The sequence below is a fragment of the Oncorhynchus keta genome, chromosome 34 (assembly GCF_023373465.1).
Source record: "Oncorhynchus keta strain PuntledgeMale-10-30-2019 chromosome 34, Oket_V2, whole genome shotgun sequence".
Lineage (NCBI taxonomy): Eukaryota > Metazoa > Chordata > Actinopteri > Salmoniformes > Salmonidae > Oncorhynchus > Oncorhynchus keta.
This window is the reverse complement of record NC_068454.1, coordinates 71,468,093-71,493,793: the sequence shown is the minus strand read 5'-3', so window position 1 is coordinate 71,493,793 and position 25,701 is coordinate 71,468,093. Positions and strand designations below refer to the sequence as shown.

At 42.5% G+C, this 25,701-nt stretch overlaps 1 protein-coding gene across 4 annotated transcripts; it reads left to right on the top strand.

Moving 5' to 3' along the window:
* The first annotated feature begins 2,577 nt into the window (after positions 1–2,577).
* On the top strand, positions 2,578–25,213 carry rbm42 (RNA binding motif protein 42). Of its 4 annotated transcripts, XM_035751407.2 has the most exons (12): positions 2,578–2,715; positions 10,972–11,182; positions 14,634–14,694; positions 14,869–15,004; positions 15,157–15,226; positions 17,320–17,391; positions 17,530–17,696; positions 20,016–20,192; positions 20,388–20,534; positions 20,714–20,831; positions 23,945–24,139; positions 24,543–25,213. In XM_035751407.2, exons 3-12 carry the CDS (start codon positions 14,639–14,641, stop codon positions 24,653–24,655), a joined length of 1,251 nt encoding a protein of 416 aa, XP_035607300.1. In that variant the 5' UTR covers positions 2,578–2,715; positions 10,972–11,182; positions 14,634–14,638; the 3' UTR covers positions 24,656–25,213. The 4 variants fall into 4 exon arrangements, with proteins under 4 accessions (XP_035607300.1, XP_035607297.1, XP_035607299.1 ...); XM_035751404.2 differs by lacking the exons at positions 2,578–2,715; positions 10,972–11,182 and adding an exon at positions 14,113–14,283; XM_035751406.2 differs by lacking the exons at positions 2,578–2,715; positions 10,972–11,182 and adding an exon at positions 14,113–14,383.
* Positions 25,214–25,701: the final 488 nt, after the last annotated feature.

Genomic DNA, 25,701 nt, shown 5'->3' with positions numbered 1-25,701 from the left:
GCTCCTGTACCGCTTGTCGTGCGGTAGCAGAGAAAACAGTCAATGACTTGGGTGACTGGAGTCTTTCCTCTGACACCGCCTATTATATAGGTCCTGGATGGCAGGAAGCTTGGCCCCAGTGATGTACTGGGCCGTACGCACTACCCTCTGTAGCGCCTTATGGTTAGATGCCAAGCAGTTGCCATACCAGGCAGTGATACAACCTCTCAGGATGCTCTCGATGGTGCAGCTGTAGAAGCTTTTGAGGATCTGGGGACCCATGCTAAATATTGTCAGTCTCCTGGGGGGAAAAGATTTTGTCGTGCCCCTCTTCACAACTGTGTTGGTGTGTTGTGACCATGATAGTTCGTTGGTGATGTGGACACCAAGGAACTTGAAACTCTCGACTTGCTCCACTTCAGCCCCATTGATGTTAATGGTGGCCACATCGCTATATTTGTTCATGTAGACATACTTTGAATATGTTTAATATCTGGGTGAAGCATTTCATTTAGTCTTTTTAATTTGTCGTTTTCAATGGCCTGCAAATATTTTAACATCATTTGGAGGGATGTCTGTAAGAAATCACTTATGATGATCATTATTTAATTTTAGTGTAATGACATCACTCACTTCTCCTGAAGCATTAGATTGGCGTATGCATGGCCCAAAAGGAGTTTATACCATATTTCCTGTTCATGCAGAGAATTGAAAGGGGGCACTTTGGAAGAACTGAGATGTTTGGTACAAATTACTGCAACTCCTTTCTCCCTCCTTGAAGTAAAACCAAGGCCTCCACTACACGGCTGTAACCTGTCTAGACATTTCTAGTCAGTGATTACTTCTAGGCAGGAAGAAAGGAGGGAAAAGATGTAAAAGATTGAGCATGCCACTATTGTCAGCTGCACAACCCAATCCTGTTATTTGCATGTAATATACGTTTGACTTCTGACCTGTATGCTGTCTGTAACCATTCCACAGATATCTCGTACAGTGGAAAAACTTGCACCTCGTCCACGTCGGCAATAACTCATCACTCCTACTCCAGGTAAATTCATTACATGAAGTTTGATTCCCATATGACCCCACTCAACCCCAGGGGCCAAGGTTCAACATTCAATCTAACCTGGGGCCTTACATATCAAGTGTCTCAAGTGTTCCTCTCGGATAAGTTTTGCAGTTTACAGCAAGAACAAGATTATAGACACATCCTAGATCAGCACTGACTCTGATATGATTTGTGAATGAAGTCCCAGGTCCCCCTCTGTCCATGTTATGTTGTTCATTTGGATCTTAACATGCCTTTTGGGGGCCCTAACCGATATTTGGTTTGGGGGCTCCCCACGTCTCTGGCAAAACATTGTAGTGTAACATTGGAGCTAGAAACCAACATTTTGCTGCACCTGCGATAACATATGTCTATGTGACAAACTTTTATTTGCTAACCAACTGCTGATGCACAACCAAATCTCGAAATTTCACCTTGTGTATATTACTATTGTAACACAACAGTAACTGACTGTTGTTAAAAATTAAATAAATTATAGTAATTTGCCCTGTCCATTGCGTGGACAGGGCAAACGCAAGGATTTTGTTGGAGGGATCCATTGCCATCCTGCACCTCCATGACTTCCTTACGTTGAAGCCCAATGAGTGGCTTAGTGGGGAGGTATGTTCAGGTTGCCTACATGTTATGGTTGAATTGTATGACATTTCCATGGGTGCAGTTGGTATAAAGTACAATTAGACTTTATTGCCTGGGAATCATGTCAACTTTGACCGACCATATGCCATTCTGCTTTAGGTCATTGACTTCTACCTCCAACTGAAGAGGATTGACTTTCAAGTGGAGAGGGATGTTTTTATTGTGGATCACCTTCTGGCAGGGAATATCCTGCATGAGGATAAGGTGGTGATGCGCAAGAACACATTGTCAAAGGTAAATGCATGTCTGCAGAGTTGCTTTTGTGTCATGGTTCTAAATAAGAGGCTAGAGGGGTCAATGTGTGGAGAGGTGCCACCTTCCTGACAAAAAATGGCCTGCCACACTATATAAATGTATCTTCATTCCTCTTCCTGTAGACCAGTCTGGAGCAGCACAGTTGCTTGATTGGAGCTTGCAACGTGGCAAACTACCACTGAATACTCTTGGTAAGCTTGGTACTGCTTGCGTTCAGTATGTCAATCACAAGGACCCACTCTGCCATTGTCCTGGACCCTACTGGTTCCCCTAACGCGGAGCACCATATGAGCGAGAACCTGGTCAAGCACATCAGGTTTGGTAAATCCAGTTGTGTAAAAACACTTGAAAGTAGTTTTTTGGAGTATTTGTACTTTACTATTTATATTTTTGACAACTTTTACTACATTCCTAAAGAAAATAATGCCGTTTTTACTCCACACATTTTCCTTGACACACAAAAGTGGTGGTTAGCATTCATGCACTTATTTACATTTACATTTAAGCCGTTTAGCAGACGCTCTTATCCAGAGCGACTTACAAATTGGTGCATTCACCTTATGACATCCAGTGGAACAGCCACTTTACAATAGTGCATCTAAATCTTTTAAGGGGGGGTGAGAAGGATTACTTTATCCTATCCTAGGTATTCCTTAAAGAGGTGGGGTTTCAGGTGTCTCCGGAAGGTGGTGATTGACTCCGCTGTCCTGGCGTCGTGAGGGAGTTTGTTCCACCATTGGGGCCTTATAAAGCCTTACTCTGCAACTTTTCATGAGGTAATGGCAGAGAGGTAATGGCAGTTTAAATGACCATAATGGTATAAAGTCAATGACTCTTGATTAATCTAATGTATTGGAACAATTTGCTAAATGTCTTAAGTCCTAGGTATGATAGGATACGTTATACTATCCTGACTGTATTAGTCTCAATTTACCATTCCAGAATGTCTATGATTTAAAAAATATTTTGTACAAAGTGACTTATCAATCAATATACAGTGCATTTGGAAAGTATTCAGACCCTTTGACTTTTTCCACATTTTGTTACGTTACAGCCTTATTTGTACAATTGATTACATAGTTTTTCTCTCATCAATCTACAAACAATAGCCCACAATGACAAAGCAAAAACAGGATTAGAAATTATTGCACATTAATTGTATAAAAACTCTGATGCTACAAGGTTGGCACACCTGTCTTTGGGGAGTTTCTCCCATTCTTCTCTGTCGATCCTCTCAAGCTCTGTCAAGTTCTATGGCGGTGTGGCTGCACAGCTATTTTCAGCTATTTAAGTCTCTCCAGAGATGTTTGATCGGCTTCAAGTCCTGGTTCTGGCTGGGACCAGGGGTGGAGCCTGAGGGGTGTCCGGGGGCCACCCCAAAATTTCATTCACTACTGGCAGTATGATGCTGATTGACATCTCATTTCACCTCTTTTTGAAAGAAGCATTTATTTTGACGTTTGGCGGCGCATTTTTCAAATTGAGGACGAGGAAGAGAGAATATTAACGTTGGAGCTCCACAAGCTCTTTTCGCAATTGGCGAAAGCATCATATTTCAAGTAAGTTTTAAGGTTTAGTATCGGGTTTAGGTTTCCTGAACAACTTTTACGAAAGTTGAGTTGCTATGTAAGTTAAATGTTAGACCATTGGCTCCATTAATAACAGACAGTTAATCAGATAAGAGAGATCGGTTCCCAATTTAGCCTCACATTGTTTACATCTGTCCTAGTAATACACTAATATACAATGCAGTGTCATAAGTTACAGTATATGAATGTTTAGCTAATGTGGGGTAACTAGTAGACTACAGCAGGTCAGTGTTCAGCAAGTTAACATTCAGAAATTTGGAATCCATTAACTCAGATTGTCATACTTGAACTCAAAAAAACAATTGTTATTATCAATCTGTTAATGTTACTCAAAAGATTACCACAATTTGCAGATAGCCTGTTTGCTATCGTAACGGTGTAAGAAATAATAGCTAGCTAAGTTACTTACTGCAGAGTAGGGCTAGCCATGATCTAACTAGTAACTTGTAGTTGATTTTAAGGTACAGTTATGATAATGGGGATTTGTAATTAAGATTGAGATTGGACTAAAATGAGGGTAATTGGATGCATAGACTTATTTTTGCATAGGGTCAATTAAACATGAAAAGAAAGGGCGAGATATCAGACTTCTTTTTAAAGAAGCAAAAACAGGCAGATCAGGTGCAAAAGGACCCCAGGCCTTGCATCACCACCGGACTCCAGAGCAGCTCCCTTACATGAGGCTTGTCAGAGTAAGTGTGGTCAGACTTCACAAAGACCCAGTCTACCACCACCAGGTCAGAGCATCTTTCAGGCAGTCAGTCACATGCCCAGTTCAGAATTTAAGGTTAGCTTCTGCTTGTAATAGATGATTTTGTCAGATTAAGCCTCACTTTAAATTGATGAAACCAATGTCTTTAGGTGTGGGATACTATTACAGCGGGGACATCCACGAAAGCTTTTACACTTTCAGTCAGCTGAAGCTGAGATGCAGCAGGTCTCACAAAAATGATAATTGATTGTCTTGAAAAACATGGTCTGGACTACAGAAAGAATATTGTGGGGCAAGGCTATGACGGTGCATCTGTCATGAGTGGAAAGCATTCTGGTGTGTGTGCACGGATTAAAAACAGTACAATATTTGCATTTTATGTGCACAGTAATGCACACTGTTTGAATTTGGTTCTTGTCGATGCTGTAAAATCAGTGCCTGAGGCAGTTAACTTTGCTCTACTGCAGAAGCTTTATAACTTGGTATCTGGTTCGTACGTTCATCTTGAGTAGCTTGCAGTTCAGAAAGAGCTGTATCAACAGCAGCAGCCCAGGGAACAACAGATACTTAAGGATGTAAGGTGGGCACGCAGATACAGTTGAAGTCGAAAGTTTACATACATCTTAGCCAAAAACATTTAAAATCAGTTTTTCACACTTCCTTAATTTAATCCTAGTAAAAATTCCCTGTTTTAGCTCAGTTAGGATCACCACTTTATTAAGAATGTGAAATGTCAGAATAATAGTAGAGTGATTTATTTCAGCTTTTATTTCTTTCATCACATTCCCAGTGGGTCAGAAGTTTACATACACTCAATTAGTATTTGGTAGCATTGCCTTTAAATTGTTTAACTTGGGTCAAACATTTCGGGTAGCCTTCCACAAGCTTCCCACAATAAGTTGTTTAATTTTGGCCCATTCCCCCTGACAGAGCTGGTGTAACTGAGTCAGATTTGTTGGCCTCCTTGCTCGCACACACCTTTTCAGTTCTGGCCACAAATTTTCTATAAGATTGAGGTCAGGGCTTTGTGATGGCCTCTCCAATACCTTGACTTTGTTGTCCTTAAGCCATTTCCCCACAACTTTGGAAGTATGCTTGAGGTCATTGTCCATTTGGAAGACCCATTTGTGGGTCAGACTTGTGGAGGTCTCCAATTTCTTTTCAGAGGTCTTGGCTGATTTCTTTAGATTTTCCCATGATGTCAAGCAAAGAGGCAGTGAGTTTGAAGGTAGGCCTTGAAATACATCCACAGGTACACCTCCAATTGACTCAAATGATGTCAATTAGCCTAACAGAAGCTTCTAAAGCCATGACATCATTTTCGGGAATTTTCCAAGCTGTTTAAAGGCACAGTCAACTTTGTGTATGTAAACTTCTGACCCACTGGAATTGTGATACAGTGAAATAATCTGTCTGTAAACAATTGTTGGAAAAATTGCTTGTGTCATGCACAAAGTAGATGTCCTAACAGACTTGCCAAAACTATAGTTTAACACTAGTTTTAATGACTCCAACCTAAGTGTATGTAAACCTCTGACTTTAACATGCTGTAATCTGAAGTACAGGCTTCCAGCAGTTCTGAGAGTGTTACAGGATAACACACTTGAAAATAGTGGTGATAGACCAGTGGAGGCAAGGGGCCTTCTTTCTCAGATTTACTTTTCATAGGGCTTTTGGTGACCTTTTGTAAAGTGCTTGGTGATGCCAAATGTCTTTTTGACATGTTCCAAAAAAGCTTTCTTGACCTAGCAAGGGCTGTGGACCTAGTAGGTGCCCATACAGACACATTACAGGACTACAGAAGTGAGGATTACTTTGGAGAACTATGGAACGAAGTTGAAGAGATTGCAGAGCACTGCAAAATAAGTGTACAAACAGTGCGTAAAAGAGCCTAAAACGAGCTTAAAATTTCACGACTCATTGATGATGAGCAATGTAGGACAGAAAAATAGTGACCAAAGTGGTAGTGAGAGCATCCAAAGAGCTATCTTTTATCATGCTTGACAGTCTCACAGCTGAAGTGCAGAGGAGTTTTTCAAAGAAGAATTGTGAGATAATGCAAGGGGTCCAGTCTCTCAACCCAAAGAGGACAACATTCTTGAATGAGGAGCCTCTGTTTGCCTTTGCTCAGACCTTTGAGTCAGATTTAGAGGACCTCAAACATGAGGTTCATCAAACCACACAACTTATTAATAGGATAGAGAAAAGTGTAAGGGACAGACCGTCTACTCTTCTTGACTTTGTTGTGTTTCTAGAACCTTATAAAAGAGGTCTTCCATGAACTATTTCGACTTTGTAAGATTTCTGTTGTTACACCAGTCAGCAGTGCTTCTTGTAAGAGAAGATTCTCAGCTTTAAAACCAAAAACCAAAACCAAAAACCAAAACTTTTCTTTGCTATTATGCTGTTAGCATAATATATATGAGCATAAATATGATATTGTAAGTTTATAGTATTGATGGGCACCAAAAAATGTATTTATTTTATTTTTAAATCCATTTCTGATTGATACCTGGTATGTCAAATTGCAGTGTTTTTTTTTATTGGATATTTCAAATGTACTTTTCGGTAAATAAACTATGCAATTTATGTAACACACAAATGCTATCTTATTTCCTTGGTGCTTTAGCTTTATTTTCTGAAAATATGTTGATGTTCAACACTTATAGACCAAGAGTATATATTCATGAAAACAAATTGACCCAAGTCTCTCCTGTGTGTGTGTGTGTGTGTGTGTGTGTGTGTGTGTGTGTGTGTGTGTGTGTGTGTGTGTGTGTGTGTGTGTGTGTGTGTGTGTGTGTGTGTGTGTGTGTGTGTGTGTGTGTGTGTGTGTGTGTGTGTGTGTGTGTGTGTGTGTGTGTGTGTGTGTGTGTGTGTGAGAAAGAAATTGAGCTGCAGTTTCGAGTTAGAGACACTGACTATTCAAAGTATGTTAAAGAATTCTAGCGAAGTCTGGTCCGAAAGGGATATTACTATCTTCCACATTGAAGAACTCCGGGTTAAGTGAATTATCACTTCTGCCTCTAATCAGCAATCATAGGATTCATTCATGCTACTTAGATGCCAGGTTAGGGTTACACACAAATTTTCTGCCATGGTCTATGGATCCCCTGAAGTAGCCTTAGCCACCCCCTGACCACCCCATGTATAAAACTCTAGTTCCACCACTGTCTGGGACACTCAAGGACATTCAGAAACTTGTCCCGAAGCCACTCCTGCGTTGTCTTGGCTGTGTGCTTAGGGTTATTGTCCTGTTGGAAGGTGAACCTTTGACCCAGTCTGAGGTCCTGAGCGCTCTGGAGCAGATTTTCATCATGAATCTCTGTGTACTTTGCTCCGTTCATGTTTCCCTCAATCCTGATTAGTCTCCCAGTCCCTGCTGTTGAAAATCATCCCCACATCATGATGCTGCCACCACCATGCTTCATCGTACGGATGGTGCCAGGTTTCCTCCAGACGTGACACTTGCCATTCAGGCCAAAGTGTTCAATCCTGGTTTAATCAAACCAGATAATCTAGTTTCTCATGGTATGAGAGTCCTTTAGGTGCTTTCTGGCAAACTCCAAGCATTTTACTAAGGAGTGGCTTCCGTCTGGCCACTACCATAAAGCCTGATTGATGGAGTGCTGCAGAGATGGTTGTCCTCCTGGAAAGTTCTCCAATTTCCACAGAGGAGCTCTGTTAGAGTGACCAATGGGTTCTTGGTCACCTCCCTGACCAAGGCTCTTCTCCCCCAATTCCTCAGTTTGGCCTGGCAGCCCGCTCTAGGTTAAGTGTTGGTGGTTCCAAACTTCTTCCATTTAAGAATGATGGAGGCCACTATCTTTTTGGGGACATTCAATGCTGCAAAATTTTTGACCTACCCTTCCCCAGATCTGTGCAGATTCTTGCCGAAGTGTCAATACAGGACTAAGATTGAATCCTACTATAACGGCTCTGATGCTCGTTGGATGTGGCAGGGCTTGGAAAATATTATCGACTACAAAGGGAAACCAAGCTGCCCAGTGACGAAAGCCTACCAGACGAGCTAAATGCCTTTTATGCTCGCTAAGAGGCAAGCAACTCTGAAGCATGCATGAAAGCACCAGCTGTTCCGGACAAATGTGTGATCACGCTCTCCGTAGCCGATGTGAGCAAGACCTTTTAAACAGATAAACATTCACAAAGCAGCAGACGGATTACCAGGACGTGTACTCAAATCGCACTCCACACTGCCCTTTCCCACCTGGACTAAAGGAACACCTACAGTGCCTTGCGAAAGTATTCGGCCCCCTTGAACTTTGCGACCTTTTGCCACATTTCAGGCTTCAAACATAAAGATATAAAACTGTATTTTTTTGTGAAGAATCAACAACAAGTGGGACACAATCATGAAGTGGAACGACATTTATTGGATATTTCAAACTTTTTTAACAAATCAATAACTGAAAAATTGGGCGTGCAAAATTAGCAGCTCACTAAGCTAAGGACCCTGGGACTAAACACCTCCCTCTGCAACTGGTTCCTGGACTTCTTGACGGGCCGCCACCAGGTGGTAAGGGTAGGCAACAACACATATGCCACGCTGATCGTCAACACTGGGGCCACCCAGGGGTGCGTGCTTAGGCCCCTCCTGTACTCCCTGTTCACTCACAACTGCGTGGCCAAGGCCTACAACAGTGGTAGGCCTGATCACCGACAACGATGAGACTGCCAATAGGGAGGAGGTCAGAGCACTGGCAGTGTGGTGCCAGGACAACAACCTCTGCCTTGATGTGAGTGAGACAAAGGGGCTGATCATGGACTATAGGAAAAGGAGGGCCGAACAGGCCCCCACTATAATCGACGAGGCTGAAGTGGAGCAAGTCGAGAGTTCAAGTTCCTTGGTGTCCACATTACCAACTAACTATCATCGTCAAAACACACCAGCACAGTTGTGAGGAGGGCACGACAAAACCTTTTCCCCTCAGGAGACTGACATTCAGCATGGGTCCCCAGATCCTCAAAAAGTTCTACAGCTGCAGCATCGAGAGCATCTTAGAGGTTTTATCACCGCCTGGTATGGTAACTGCTTGGCATCTGACCATAAGGCGCTACAGAGGGTAGTGCGTGCGGCCCAGTACATTACTGGAACCAAGCTTCCTGACATCCAGGACCTATATACTAAGCGGTGACAGAAGAAGGGCCAAGAAATTGTCAGGGAGCACCAAGTCTAGTACCAAAAGGCTCCTTAACAGCTTCTACCGCCAAGCCATAAGACCCCTGAACAATTAATCAAATGGCAACCCAGACTACTGACATTAATGTCTATGTAAATGTGGCCGATGTGAAATGGCTAGCTAGTTAGCGGTGGTGCGCGCTAATAGTGTTTCAGTCGGTGACGTCACTCGCTCTGAGACCTAGAAGTAGTTGATCCCCTTGCTCTGCAAGGGCTGTGACTTTTGTGGTGCGATAGGTAACGTTGCTTCGTGAGTGACTGTGGTTAATGTGTGCAGAGGGTCCCTGGTTTGAGCCCAGGTTGAGGAGAGGGACGGAAGCTTTATTGTTACACAAAGTCACTTTTCAAATTACCTCAACTAACCTGTACCTTCCGCACATTGACTCGGTATCGGTACCCCATGTATATAGCCTCGTTGTTGTTACGTCATTTTCTTGTGTTACTTTTTAAACTTTAGGCTATTTAGGAAATATTTTCTTAACTATTTCTTGACCTGCATTGTTGGTTAAGGGCTTGTAAGTAAGCACTTCACGGTAAGGTCCACAGCTTTTGTATTCGGTGCATGTGACAAATAAAATGTTATTTGATTTGGCTTGATTTTTGCTGTGGGGTGCACTGTCAACTGTAAACAGGTGTGTGCCTTTCCAAATCATGTCAAATCAATTGAATTTACCACAGCTGTACTCCAAACAAGTTGTAGAAACATCTCTAGGATGATCAATGAAAACAGGAGGCACCTGAGCTCAATTTGAGTCTCATAGCAAAGGGTATTAATCATTATGTAAATGAGGTATCTGTTTTTTACTTGAAATTAATTAGCTATAATGTAAAAACCTGATTTTCACTTTGTCTATTGTGTGTAGATAGAGAGAAAATTTAAATGTAATCTATTTTAAAATACGTCTGTAAGGTAATAGCGTGTGAAAAAAAGTAAAGGAGTCTCAATACATCCAAATTCTCTAAGTTAGATCTGTCTGACTGGTAGAGTAGGGGTTATGTTGGTTGATCTCTAAAGTATTTCTGTTTTTTACTTGTAATGAATTAGCTAAAATGTATAAACCCGATTTTCTCTTTGTCATTATAGGGTATTGTGTGTAGATAGAGGGAAAATTAAAATGTAATCTATTTTAGAATAAGGCTGTAAGGTAATAGCGTGTGAAAAAAAGGGAAGGAGTCTCAATACATCCAAATTCTCTAAGTTAGATCTGTCTGACTGGTAGAGTAGGGGTTATGTTGGTTGATCTCCAAAGTAGGGTTTGAGAGTTTAAATCCCAGATGAGTAATTAATGGGGCAACATTTTTCTTGTTGCCTTTGTGGTCCCGAAAGAGCAAACTTGAGGTGTGTAGGGGGACAGGGGCTAGTTCCCATCAAATAGCACAAATTGTGACACCTTGTACAGCGTATTACCAGCCAGCTGTATGTTGATAGTGTCGTCGTTCAGCCACGAATCCGTGAAGCATAAGATATTAGTTTTAATCTTCCGCATACATTTTTTAAATCTTCTGTGTAAGTAATTTATTTTATTCTCCAAAGATTGCAGGTTTGCTAGCAGAATGGAAGGAAGTTGGTGTTTATTCGATCGCCAACAAATTCTCAGAAGGCAGCCCGCCCTTCGGCCCCTTTTTCTCCATCTCCTCTTCACACAAATCACGGGGATCTGGGCCTGTACCCCAAAAAGCAGTATATCCTTGGCGTCTTGCTCGTCGGACTCGTGAAAGGGAAAAAAGGATTCTACTAGTCTGTGGTGAGGAATCGCAGTCCTGATGTCCAGAAGTTATTTTCAGTTATAAGGGATGGTAGCGGCAACATTATGTACAAAATAAGTAAAATAATAAGTTACAAACAACGCAAATAAACAAACAAAAAAACACAATTGGTTTTGCGGGTACTATTTAATGAAGCTGCCAGTTGAGGACTTGTGAGGTGTCTGTTTCTCAAACTAGACACTCTAATGTACTTGTCCTCTTGCTCAGTTGTGCACCAGGGCCTCCCACCCCTCTTTCTATTCTGGTTAGAGCCAGTTTCAGCTGTTTTGTGAAGGGAGTAGTACACAGCGTTGTACAAGATTTTCAGTTTCTTGGCAATTTCTCGCATGAAATTGCCTTCATTTCTCAGAACAAGAATAGACTGACGAGTTTCAGAAGAAAGTTATTTAATCTGTAATTTAACCCACAAATGCTGGTTCTCCAGATACTCAATTAGTCTAAAGAAGGCCAGTTGTATTGCTTCTTTAATCAGGACAACAGTTTTCAGCTGTGCTAACATAATTGCAAAAGTGTTTTCTAATGATCAATTAGCCTTTTAAAATTATAAACTTGGATTAGCTAACACAACGTTCCATTGGAACACAAGAGTGATGGTTGCTGATAATGGACCTCTGTATGCCTATGTGGATATTCCTTTAAAAATCAGCCATTTCCAGCTACAATAGTCATTTACAACATTAACAATGTCTACACTGTATTTCTGATCAATTTTATGTTACTTTAATGGACAAAAAAATGTGCTCTTCTTTCAAAACCAAGGACATTTCTAAGTGTCCCCAAACTTTTGAATGGTAGAGTATGTGAAAAATTGGAACAGGTGGTTGGTGCACACCGATTGACCCGCATGGTGGAAGGAGACAGGAATCCCACTCCATCCATTCTCCCTTCTCACGTGTATTTGGGTTTTATGAGATGAGAGTATTTGTACCCAAACCCATGCAGTGTGATAAATGCAAAATATTTGTCCATGTGTCAAGTGTATGTAGACAGGAGGACTATCGTATGCCAGCTGAGCCTAAATGCTGCAATTGTGGTGATGATCACGTGCCCGAATCCCTGAAGTTCCCTGTTAGTGTGAAGGAGACAGAGGTGGCAAGAATAAGGGCTGTGCAGCATGTCTCCTATCCGGAGGCGGTGAGAAAAGTAGAAGAAAGGAGTGATGTTGAAGAAATAATGGTAGTAGGAGTACTGACACCAGAAAATATTCCTTGTCAATAGAGGGACCCTGGCATGTTGCATGTTAAAGAAGATGGACGTAGTAACGTTGATTGCATTGGTTATCATCAACTGCACAACTGCACAAACGGAGAGGAAATCTGAGGAAATAGGCATTGTTGTGAGTGTGGCTGAACGTTTTGTGGGACTCAGGGATTTTACAGAAGGAATCGTGGTGATGAATGCTCCATCCTCACAGGCCCCGGAGCCTGTATAGGAATGTATTTAATGTATTCTGGCTTCCCAAGGACTGTTTTTTTGTGCAACTCAATACAATAGGGAGCAACGCTAGTTTATGTATACACCCGCAACATGTATTTCAGTTTGATGTTTCATTGATTGCCATGTGGATATCAATACATCTTGAACTTGACAGCTTTCTGTGTGATTATCAGACCCCCTGGAAAAAGTTGTGTCTAGATGTAACAGAATAACTTTACGTCCGTCCCCTCGCCCATACCCGGGCGCAAACCAGGGACACTCTGCACACATCAACAACAGTCACCCATGAAGCATCGTTACCCATCGCTCCACAAAAGCCACGGCCCTTGCAGAGCAAGGGGAACCACTACTTCAAGGTCTCAGAGCAAGTGACGTAACCGATTGAAACGCTATTTAGTGCGCACCGCTAACTAAGCTAGCCGTTTCACATCCGTTACACTCACCCCCCTTTTGACCTTCCTCCTTTTTTCCGCAGCATCCAGTAATCAGGGTCAAAAGCACCAATGTAACAGAATAACTTTACGTCCGTCCCCTCGCCCATACCCGGGCGCGAACCAGGGACCCTCTGCACACATCAACAACAGTCACCCACGAAGCCTCGTTACCCATCGCTCCACAACAGCCGAGGCCCTTGCAGAGCAAGGGGAACTACTACTTCAAGGTCTCAGAGCAAGTGACGTAACCGATTGAAACGCTATTTAGCGCGCACCGCTAACTAAGCTAGCCGTTTCACATCCGTTACATAGACATGGACAGCTTGAGTTGGATTTGGAGCAAGCTAGCTAGTGGACTTGCGGGAAGATGGAGGATGGCGAGATGACACGAGGCAGAAAAAAGAGCGAGATGACGTGAGGCAGAAAGAAGGGGGCGAGGTTCCAACCCAAGACGAGCTAAATACAAGCCGAGTACTTTCTCCTTTACATTTACATTTACATTTAAGACTCAAGTACAGGAGAGATAATTACGTGTTACACTCCTGAAACTGTGAGCAGTCGAATTGAACCTGACAGGTTCTGCACTAGCAGAGAACTTTTTGGGTGTCAGAGATTTTACTGCAGAAGAACTACAGTTTTTTTAGAGAAACGGACACAGGCTCCCTGGCCAACGGCATGGTGTAGGATCTGTGAGGGCCAAAGTAGTGGGGAGGGGTGGTGGGGTGCGTTGAGGATAGTGGTATATATTTAAGCAATAAGGCACGAGGGGCTGTGGTATTTGGCCAATATACCACAGCTAAGGGATGTTCTTGGATATGGCCATATACCACAGACCCCTGAGGTGCCTTATCACTATTTTAAACTGGTTACTAACATAATTAGAGCAGTAAAAATAAATGTTTTGTCATACCCGTGGTATACGGTCTGATATAACACGGATGTCAGTCAATCAGCATTCAGGGCTCGAACCACCCAGTTTATAAATAGGGTTAGATGGTGGTGCAATTTCCCTTTTTTTGTGAACAAATGTGCAATGCACTTTCCGAACTGTGAAAGGCAACAATATTCAACAGTGTCTCGTCTGCCGGAAAACCACACGAAGAAGATCAGACACCCTGGAACAGACCCAACCACACGGTCGGAATGGAACGCAACCAAGACACACGTCATAATAATGCGACTAGCTATTTTGGACAACGTTGAACTCGGTTTGTAGGGACGGACAAATACAACAATTCATGCTTTATTTAAATAGCTAGTTAAGATTCAAGAGTTTTGGAACGTCACGATTTAGGGTAATAACGTTTTGTACGTATACGTTCTGTACTAACTTGCTGAATTTTAAATTTTTGACATCCTGGTTAACGTTAGCCAGACAACTAGCGATAACTATTAGCAAACAGTTCACGTTACTAGCCAATACAGTAGTTATAACGTAAACAAGCCAACTATCAATGCCTTTGGTGTTCGCCAGACGATGACTGTACACATTTTCAGTAGCTCTCTAGATGTGTTTAACATCAAATAATGGACTACCAACAAAACTTTGTCTTTGCAGTAAGTATGGCGATGAAATCCGGAGAGGAGCGGTTGAAGGAGATGGAGGCTGAAATGGCTCTGTGAGTACAAGAGTTCAGGCATTACACTTCGGTTACCTTCAATAAGATTGCAATGACGTGTAACTATGCCAAAACAACCCCTACGAAATTGTCTTTCTTCTCTGTCAGGACAGGCAAACAATAGCTCATGACAATCGTCATCTATTGGTAACTCTTGTGTTGGTTCTGATCCAGGTTTGAGCAGGAGGTCCTGGGGGGTCAAGTGGCAATGACTGCAGAAGACCCTGTAGTGATGGAGGTGCTCCCTATTGGTGTTCCTATGGCTGTTCCTATGATCCGGCCCATCATCGGCACCAACACTTACCGACAGGTACAGAGATCTTGAGGAAAGATAGATTTAACATTATATAGGAAAGATCAATCGTAGGTTTCAGTTCGTTCATTCTATCTTCTGCTAAAAGCAAACAGAATGAGGTGTTAGCCGGATGCATCCAACTCCTTCAAATCCCCTTTCTCTCTCAGGTCCAGCAAACCTTGGATGCAAGGGCTGCCACTTTCGTGGGACCTCCACCCCCTGCATTTGTAGGCCCAGGTGACATGGTTTGATTCTGGTTTATTGACATAATACTTTGCATTCGGAATGTATTCAGACCCCTTCCCTTTTTCCAAATTTTATTACAGCCCTATTCTAAAATTGCTTTAATACTTTTTGCCCCTCATCAATATACACACAATACCCCATAATGACAAAATGAAAACAAGTTTGTAAGTTTAGCAAATTTAAGTAGAAAAAAAACGTATTTACTTACACATTCAGACCCTTTGCTATGAGACTCGAAATTTAGCTCAGGTGCATCCTGTTTCCATTGATCGTCCTTGTTTCTACAACTTTATTGGAGTTCACCTGTGGTAAATTCAATTGATTGGACATGATTTGGAAAGGCACACACTTGTCTTTATAAGGTCCCACAGTTGACAGTGCATGTCAGAGCAAAAACCAAGCCGTGAGGTTGATGGAATTGTCCGTAGAGCTCTGAGACGGGATTATGTCAAGGAACATGTCTGGGGAAGTGTACGAAAACATTTCTGCGGCATTGAAGGTCCAAGAACACAGTGGCCTCCATCATTCTTAAATGGGGGGAGAAGGGCCTTGGTCAGGGAGGTGACAAAGAACCCGATGGTAACTGACAGAGCTCCAGTTCCTCTATGGAGATGGGAGAACCTTCCAGAAGGATAACCATCTTTGCAGCATTCCACCCATCAGGCCTTTATGGTAAAGTGGCCAGATGGAAGTAAAAGGCACATGATAACTCACTTGGATTTTGCCAAAAGCCACCTAAAGACTCAAACCATGAGAAACAAGATTATCTGGTCTGATAAAACTGAGACTGAACTCTTTGGCCTGAATTTTTTTTATTTTGTACCTTTATTTAACTAGGCAAGTCAGTTAAGAACAAATTCTTATTTTCAATGACGACCTAGGAACAGTGGGTTAAGTGCCTTGTTCAGCATCACTTCTGGAGGAAACATCTCTACGGAGAAGCATGGTGGTAGTAGCATCATGCTGTGGGTATGCTTTTCAGCGGCAGGGACTGGGAGACTAGTCAGGATTGAGGAACGATGAATGGCGCAAAGTAGAGATCCTTGATGAAAACCTGCTCCATAGAGCTCAGGACTTCAGACTGGGGTGAATGTTCACCTTCCAACAGGACAACGATCCTAAGCACACAGCCAAGACAATGCAGGAGTAGCTTCGGGACAAGTCTCTGAATGTCCTTGAGTGCCCAGCCAGAGCCCGAACTTGAACCCGATCGAACATCTCTGGAGAGACCTGAAAATAGCTGTGCAGCAATGCTCCCCATCCAACCTGACAGAGCTTGAGAGGATCTGCAGAGAAGAACAGGAGAAACTCCCCAAATACAGGTGTGCCAGGCTTGAAGTGTCATACACAAGAAGACTCCAGGCTGTAATCACTGCCAAAGGTGCTACAACAAAGTACTGAGTGAATGGTCTGAATACTTATGTAAATGTGATATTTCAGTTTTTATATTTTTATATACATTTGCAAAAAATGTGTAACCTGTTTTTCCTTTGTCATTATGGGGTATTGTGTGTAGATTGAGGATTTATTTTTAATCCATTTTAGAATAGGGGGCGGCAGGGTAGCCTAGTGGTTAGAGCGTTGGACTAGTAACTGAAAGGTTGCAAGTTCGAATCCCCGAGCTGACAAGGTACAAATCTGTCGTTCTGCCCCTGAACAGGCAGTTAACCCACTGTTCCTAGGCCGTCATTGAAAATAAGAATTTGTTCTTAATTGACTTGCCTAGTAAAATAAAGGTAAAATAAAAAAATAAAAATAAGGCTGTAATGTAACAAAATGTGTAAAAAGTCAAGGGGTCTGAATACTTTCCGAATGCACTGTATATGCCATTTCGCAGACGCATTTATCCAAAGAGCCTTAGTCGTGCGTGAATACATTTTTCATTATGGGTGGTCCCGGGAATCAAACCCACTATCCTGGCATTGCCAGCACCTTGCTCTACCAACTGAGCTACAGAGGACCACCTAGTACATTACTAGACATACTTAAAATACCTATTTTACCCCAAAACAATGTTGATCATTTACACCACCACGTCTACAGGTCTCTTCAGTTTATGCTCGTCTTTTTTTTCTGCTCTTCAGCTATAACCCCAGGTGTCAGACCACCGCCAATGATGAGACCAGCGTTTATGCCGCACATCCTGCAGAGACCAGGTCATTTATCTCTACTGTTGTTGACTTCACCTCAGTGCTAGCTAAATGAAATAAGAAATACAATCAAATCTCTACGGCAATTTAGTCTTCAAATTAAAAACAATGTATTGGGAAGCTAATTTCAAATCTCTCTGTCAGGGGGTCCAAGGATGCCTATGATGCGTGGTCCCCCTCCACAGGGTATGATGGCTCCCCCACTGCCACACCCTCCTCCTCCCCCGCCCATGATGATGGCACCCCCCATGCAAGGACCCCCTCAGCATCCCATGGACCCAATGGGGCATATGAGCTCAGGAGGACCCCCGGTTAGTTGCTGCAGTGCCTTTTTCTTCCTCCGAGGCTTTTAGGACAACGAATATCAATGTTCTCCCTAAAGGCCCACACAGACTGTACGATTTTAGCCATCTTATGCCACGATTTGTCCCTCCCAGACAACATTTCCATATTGTTGGAAAATTCTTAGGTCGTAGACGATTTTCTTTGCTCGTTCAGTGCGACGTGGTCTAGGTCTGCCGATTTGAGTACCACTACATGCAGTCATAGGCTCAAACAAAGTTCTGGCAGTGTCAGAAATGTTGAGCCTTTATCGTGTAGTGTGTGTGGCTGGTGTCACGAGCCGATCCCGGTGACTTACCAATAGGAACACGACCGGCACTGAGTATGCACACAACAGTAGGATTATTGTGAATAGTCAGATTAATATACAGTGAGTGCCCATGAATATGCTACCATGATTAAAGAAAGTCCTGAATTGTGAATAAGAAGTGAGTTAGAAATGCTAACCTCCCGTTATTGTAAAGGTGAGAGGTTAGTCTTGGAAGTATGGTATTTGTGCGTCTAAATTTATCACTCATCATTATTCACGATTCATTCAGGATGATTTGTAATCATGGTAGCATCCACATTAAAGTATGTAGAAACATTCTATTCTTATTTATAATAAACGTGACTCTAAAATGACACACTACATATTTACCATAAATGTTTATTGGGCACAACCTAATCTGAAACAACCAAAACAAAGACCAAATGCATCCAACAAATTTTTGTCAGAAGCTTGATATAGTCATTGCGTGATATGAATATGGGAACAAATACGTAACTTTTGATACTTTAACACGCAAGTGAATTTGTCCCAATACTTGTGCCCCCCTGAAAATGTACAAAAAGTGGTAATTTCTCAATTGTTCACCCAATAACCTCAAATTTAAGCTGGCAGTCTGCACTTTAACCTCTATAGTCATTGTTTGATTTCAAATCCAAATTTTGGGATTTTAGAACCAAAAGAAGAAAACATGCTTCACTGTCCATGTAATAGTTTGATTTAAATATTTAAATGCTTTGCAAGAAGAACAATTTCCCTAATCTTGTTTAGGCTACATCTGAAATCGGGCTACCTGATGGGATTTTGATAAATGCACAATCGGCAATCAAAATAAACGTTCTATCACAGCGGCCATGTTATTTTCGGGAAGCGTGTTTGATTCTGAGTTTTCACGAGAATTTTCAATCCTAATGATAATAACTGACAATCAATAGCTCTGACCTATCCCCGAGATCTGTAAGACCATGGGGTTAATAATAATTAGTCAAATTCTCAGTTTATGCAAAAAGATAGTACAGTTTATTCAGAGAACGTTCAAAAGTCTATTATACAAAGACATCCACTTTATAGCTGCGCACATACTTCCATACAAACAGTAGGTATCCTACGCACATACTTCCATACAAACAGTAGGTATCCTACGCACATACTTCCGTACAAACAGTAGGTATCCTACGCACATACTTCCATATAAACAGTAGGTGAGTTTTATCTTTCTCTATAGTTCTCACCACTGTGTATCACTACCCAGCCGACAGTTCCATTCCCCCGAGATTAGGGAAACATTGAGAAATACTCCCTATGCCATCATAAGTTACTCAGAGGCCTAGCCAGGTCGATCCAAACACAGTTGAACTGTTCTCGGTTTTTTTCTTCGGGCCTCACATACAAGTTCAAATCCTAAGCTACGCCTTGCTCAGACAGTCTGTGTTTTTCCACTATACAGATACATTGTTTAATCTAATTCTGACTAAAACTACACACATCAACAGATTAGAAGTTTATGATTCTAATCAATTTCATACAGTTAAGGTTTCAGAGTGGAATTATTTTATCATTATCTTTCAACATATACGTTATTTTATCACAGACATATCAAGTTTGTATATAAAACTATTTCTAAGATGCATACCTTCAGTTTTTCCCGAACTCACTTCACTCAGAGGGAGGCTTGTGCTGGCTCAAGTGCAGATCAAATACACTGCTGCAGTTGACATAGCATACATCGGCTGACGTAGCCTCGCAAGCCAATCACAGAACGTGTCGACAGTATTGAAGCAAATCGTACAATCCAGCCAGGTTGATAAAGATTTAAATTCGGTAAGATCGCACAGTGTGACATGTAATAATCGGAGAAGACTGAATCCGACGTACAGTGTGGGAAGGCCTTTAAGGAAATTCAGCGTTAACTGTGTCTTCAATTAGGAATGTGAACAAGCTTGGTCAATCTTACCCCGTTCTGTTGTGCTTCATTATCTCCATTTCTCTATATGCTGTTACCATATCTTACCATCTACAGGTTGGATCGACACATGGTACACCCATGGGACACTCCATGGTGTCTGCACCCTCAAGGTCTGTGACCCAGGCCCCTCCCAAGCTCACCCCCTCCATCATCTCTGCGGCCCCCACTGTCTACACGGCTCCCTCCGGACCCAAGATACCAGACATCCATGCCCAGAGAAAGGCTCGCATGGTAAGCACACTCACTTCTACTCTTTTTAGTTGAATGTCCTTTGCATTCAAAATAAATTCAGCGACTACTTAAAATTTGCATTCTACATACTTTCCAAGTCTGCTGCTGTTTGCTGCAAATTCGCACTGAATCTCATCTATCATCATATCTCTGATTTGTTTTTTTCTCTCACTGTTCTCCCTCTGACTTCATCAGGAGGAGCTGGCAGCGTCTGTAGCAGAACAGCAGGCAGCGGTGATGGCCGCCGGACTGCTGGAGGCTAAGAAGGAGGCCAGCCTGGCCGCCGCAGATGACAACGTTATCGGACCCAGCATGCCAGAGCCCGAGCCCGTCCACACTGAGGTACAGAACACTCTGCCTTGTTTTTCAGCCCTGGCCCTAGTTAAACGGTTTAAACTTTCCTGCATTCAAAATGCTTGTACAATTTAGTTGGTATAGACTTGACCCAAACCTTACAAAGGGCCAGTATTGCAGCAATCTCTAGAATAGGTCTGACTCTAGAATCTTGTGTTTCTCTGCAGCCAGTGGATAGCACAGCAGAGGAGAAGAAGAAGGGTAAGCAAGAGAAGTCGAAGAAGTGTATCCGTACAGCCGCAGGCACCAGCTGGGAGGACCAGAGTCTACTGGAGTGGGACTCGGGTAAGATAGCTAATGATTTCAGATTACACTGAGACGATTAATTCCTAGTTCAATTTCTTTTTTAGCAACTCTAGTATTTACACACTAGCGTTGCTGGGAAGTAGCGTGCAAAAAAACTGAATAGCCCGCCGAATTCCAGAAGTTCAATCAACTTCAATTTCAACTTACTCTGTCAATTGTCCATAGGGTTGGTCCTTATGCAAGGGGGAAATTGAGAAAGAACATCTAATAGAACATAAATTAAAGACTTTCCAAATGTTGGTCTGTTGTAGACCCGCATACTTCATGTCAAAATAAAAGTCCTGCACGTGCGCCATACCTGCAACAACAAAAAAGCAAGTTCTTGTGGGGGACTTATTTTGACATGAGGTAAGTAGAGGAACTGACCTCTTATTTAATTATTTAATCAGGTAGGCTAGTTGAGAACAAGTTCTCATTTACAACGGCGACCTGGCCAAGATAAAGCAAAGCAATTCGACACATACAACAACAGAGTTACACATGGAATAAACAAACATACAGTCAATAATACAGTAGAAAAAGTATATACAGTGTGTACAAATGAGGTAGGATAAGGGAGGTAAGGCAATAAATAGGCCATGGTGGTGAAGTAATTACAATATAGCAATTAAACACTGGAATGGTAGATGTGCAGAAGATGAATGTGCAAGTAGAGATACTGGGGTGCAAAGGAGCAAGATAACTAAATACATATAGTATGGGGATGAGGTAGTTCGATGGCTATTTACAGATGGGCTATGTACAGGTGCAGTTATCTGTGAGCTGCTCTGACAGCTGGTGCTTAAAACTAGTGAGGGAGATATGAGTCTCCAGCTTCAGTGATTTTTGCAGTTCGTTCCAGTCATTGGCAGCAGAGAACTGAAAGGAAAGGCAGCAAAGGAGGAATTGGCTTTGGGGATGACCAGTGAGATATACCTGCTGGAGCGCGTGCTACGGGTGGGTGCTGCTATGGTGACCAGTGACCTGAGATAAGGTGGTGCTTTACCTAGCAGAGACTTGTAGATGACGTGGAGCCAATGGGTTTGGCGGCGAGTATGAAGCGAGGGCCAGCCAACGAGAGCATATAGGTCGCAGTGGTGGGTAGTATATGAGGCTTTGGTGACAAAACGGATGGCATACGAGGGTATGTTTGGCAGCATGAGTGAAGAATGCTTTTTTGCGAAATAGGAAGCCGATTCTAGATTTAATTTTCAATTGTCGATGCTTAATGCGAGTCTGGAAGGAGAGTTTACGGTCTAACCAGACATATAGGTATTTGTAGTTGTCCACATATTCTAAGTCAGAACCGTCCAGAGTAGTGATGCTGGACAGGCGGGCAGGTTCGGGCAGCGATCGTTTGAAGAGCATGCATTTAGTTTGACTTGTATTTAAGAGCAGTTGGAGGCCACGGAAGGAGAGTTGTATGGCATTGAAGCTCATCTGGAGGTTAGTTAACACGGTGTCCAAAGAAGAGAATTGAACCCTGTGGCACCCCCATAGACTGCCAGAGGTCTGGACAACAGGCCCTCCGATTTGACACACTGAACTCTATCAGAGATGTAGTTGGTGAACCAGGTGAGGGGAAAGTCATTTGAGAAACCAAGGCTGTTTAGTCTGCCAATGAGGATGTGGTGATTGACAGAGTCGAAAGCCTTGGCCAGGTCGATGAATATGGCTGCACAGTAATGTCTCTAATCGATGGCGGTTATATCGTTTAGGACCTTGAGCGTGGCTGAGGTGCTCCCATGACCAGCCCTGAAACCAGATTGCATACCGGAGAAGGTACGGTGGGATTCGAAATGGTCGGTAATCTGTTTGTTAACTTAGCTTTTGAAGACCTTGGCAGGGTAGGATATACGTCTATAGCAGTTTGGGTCTAGAGTGTCTCCCCCTTTGAAGAGGGGGATGATCGAGGCAGCTTTCCAATCTTTGGGGATCTCAGACGATACGAAAGAGCGGTTGAACAGGCTAGTAATAGGGGTTGCAACAATTTCGGCAGATCATTTTAGAAAGAGAGGGTCCAGATTGCCTAGCCCGGCTGAGTTGTAGGGGTCCAGGTTTTGCAGCTCTTTCAGAACATCAGCTATCTGGATTTGTGTGAAGGAGAAATGGGGGAGGCTTGGGCAAGTTGCTGTGGGGCATGCAGGTCTGTTGATCGGGGTAGGGGTAGCCAGCTTATTGAAATTTTGATCGGTGGTGACAGTGTTTCCTAGCCTCAGTGCAGTGGGCAGCTAGGAGGAGGTGCTCTTATTCTCCATGGACTTTACAGTGTCCCAGAACTTTTTGGAGTTTGTGCTACAGGATGAAAATTTCTGCTTAGGAAAGCTACGGCTAGCTTTTTCAACTGCCTGTGTATATTGGTTCCTAACTTACCTGAAAAGTTGCATGTCACTGGGTTTATTCGGTGCTAATGCAGAACGACACAGGATGTTTTTGTGCTGGTCAAGGGCAGTCAGGTCTGGAGAGAACCAAGGGCTATATCTGTTCCTGGTTCTAAATGTTTTGAATGGGGCATGCTTATTGAAGATGTTGAGGAAGGCACTTTTAAAGAAAAAACAGTCATCCTCTAATGACGGGATGAGGTCAATATCCTTCCAGGATACCCGGGCCAGGTCGATTAGAAAGGCCTGCTTGCTGAAGTGTTTTAGAGAGCATTTGACAGTGATGAGGGGTGGGCGTTTGACCACAGACCCATTACGGATGCAGGCAATGAGGCCTCTGAGGAACTGCAGGGTCTACAACAGACCCACGTTTGGAAATCCTGTTTAATTATATCTTCCATTAACATCTAAAGGAATGTATAGTTCGACAGAATTTTGATAGGTGGATCAGTTAAATAAGTCCCATCTTTTTTTTCTTCCTCAAATTCCCCCCTGCATAAGGACCATAAGGACAATTAACAGAGTACGTTGAATTGTATTTCTTTCGCAAGCTAATTCCCAGCAACACTAGTGTATAAAATACTAACATTGCTAAAAGCAGCTACCTACTTACCTGTATATAGAATAGTATCATTTTTGTTTTCACTACAAACAGGCGACTGTCCCATTCCCTTTTTGTCCCTCCCTCTTTGCTCAGCATCACACCTCATCTGACTTTCCTCCTCCATCCAGATGATTTCAGAATCTTCTGTGGAGACCTTGGCAATGAGGTGAACGACGACATCCTGGCAAGGGCATTCAGCCGCTACCCCTCCTATCTGAAAGCCAAGGTGGTGCGGGACAAACGCACTGGCAAGACCAAGGGCTATGGCTTTGTCAGCTTCAAGGACCCCAATGACTACGTCCGCGCCATGAGGGAGATGAACGGTGAGCAATAGTATGTGTGAAATGGCCAACAAGTTTTGTGTCCAACCCCAAGATGTCATTTTAAAATGGGGAGTAACTCCTGATCTGAATCTTTTAATTCTGAGGCTCTGTAGTAAGTAATATCTCGTGGGAACATGGATTTTTCTTTTTTCATGCAAACACCGGATTAGCTGCATAATTTAGCAAGAAATCATAGGTAGAAAGCTAAGGAAGGTGACAAATGCACGGCCAAGGGCTACAGCTTTGTCAGCTTCAAGGACCCTAATGATTACATCCACACCATGAGAGAGATGAATGGTGAGCAGTTATGTGTGTTGAGAATGACTTCTCCTTTCCTAACACCTACCTGTGTGGTGGCACCAGTCCAATTCTCAACTGATCATAAACTATTTTTTTTTCACAGGGAAGTATGTGGGCAGCAGACCCATCAAACTGAGAAAGAGCATGTGGAAGGACAGGAACATGGAAGTTGTACGCAAGAAACAGAAGGAGAAAAAGAAACTGGGACTGAGATAGACAATGTTTCCCTTATGTATGTGCAAGTGTTTTTTGCCTGGGAGTGTGTGAGAATCACACTGATGGCCTAATATAGTTGCCAGGCCACTCATCCAGCTATCTGACATGTTTTCAATTACCACAGAGTAGGGATGTCATTTTACTCATGGAACATGGTTAAACTCGGCTACGAAACACTGTACATGGCACTGGTCCTGGTTGCAATGGTTAGACATGAACCATGCCCGTATGAAGTTTAGAATTTACTGATCTCCATTTTTTTTTATTTTAACATTTTAATTTGTAAATAATTTCTGAACATCACTCAGATTTTCTTAGTTGGTATGGCTCCTATGCATCTCGAATGTCTGAAATGTGAGATTGGTGATCTCATTTATGTATATGCTATTGTGGAAACTACTTCCAATGGCAATTATGTATTTCCGGGTAGCCTCTGTTATTCATACAGCAAACCATTATTTTTTTAAAATATAAATGTTTGTACATTAAAGTGGCTTAGTTTGAAGCAGTGGATTCAAACCAATGCAAAGTTTTTAAAATAAACCAAATGTCTTGACATATTTGCCTGGCACTCACCTTTCCTGTCCTCCAGCCCAGGCAATGAAAGAGGTTACTGAGGTGAGGTGGGATAGTTCATAAATTGGTCACAAGATGGGGCTCCAATACCATCTTGATTCTTTAATAAACCGACCGTTGAAAGGTAGGGTTGCTATACATACCTTGCTTTAAATTGTAACGGTATACAAAATGGACGAGAAGGTCAGCTTTTAAGATAACCGATATTTAATATTTTGTCCAACTACCATTTGGAGTATTCAACGTTACCATAGCCTGAGGCATAAGGCATTCTCAATTGTGCCATACATTGGGGAGAATATAGGATAATACTGTTGGATTCTATTTGAGATTAGAAGTATTGTGGAACTAAAACCTTTTGCCCTCAGTGCACAATTTCTAGGAAATAGCTATGTGTTAAAACAGATGCCTGTCTTGGGAAGTAATTGGATGATAAAGAATGCTTGTATCAAGTCTCACCAATTTAAATA

Bases quoted from the DNA above. Each gene is read 5' to 3' on its own strand.
- rbm42 (XM_035751404.2), top strand. From the start codon at position 14,250: ATGCGACTAGCTATTTTGGACAACGTTGAACTCG. The intron at 14,695-14,868 runs GTGAGTACAAGA...GTTCTGATCCAG, and splicing joins ATGGAGGCTGAAATGGCTCT to GTTTGAGCAGGAGGTCCTGG. The intron at 20,193-20,387 runs GTAAGCACACTC...TGACTTCATCAG, and splicing joins CCCAGAGAAAGGCTCGCATG to GAGGAGCTGGCAGCGTCTGT.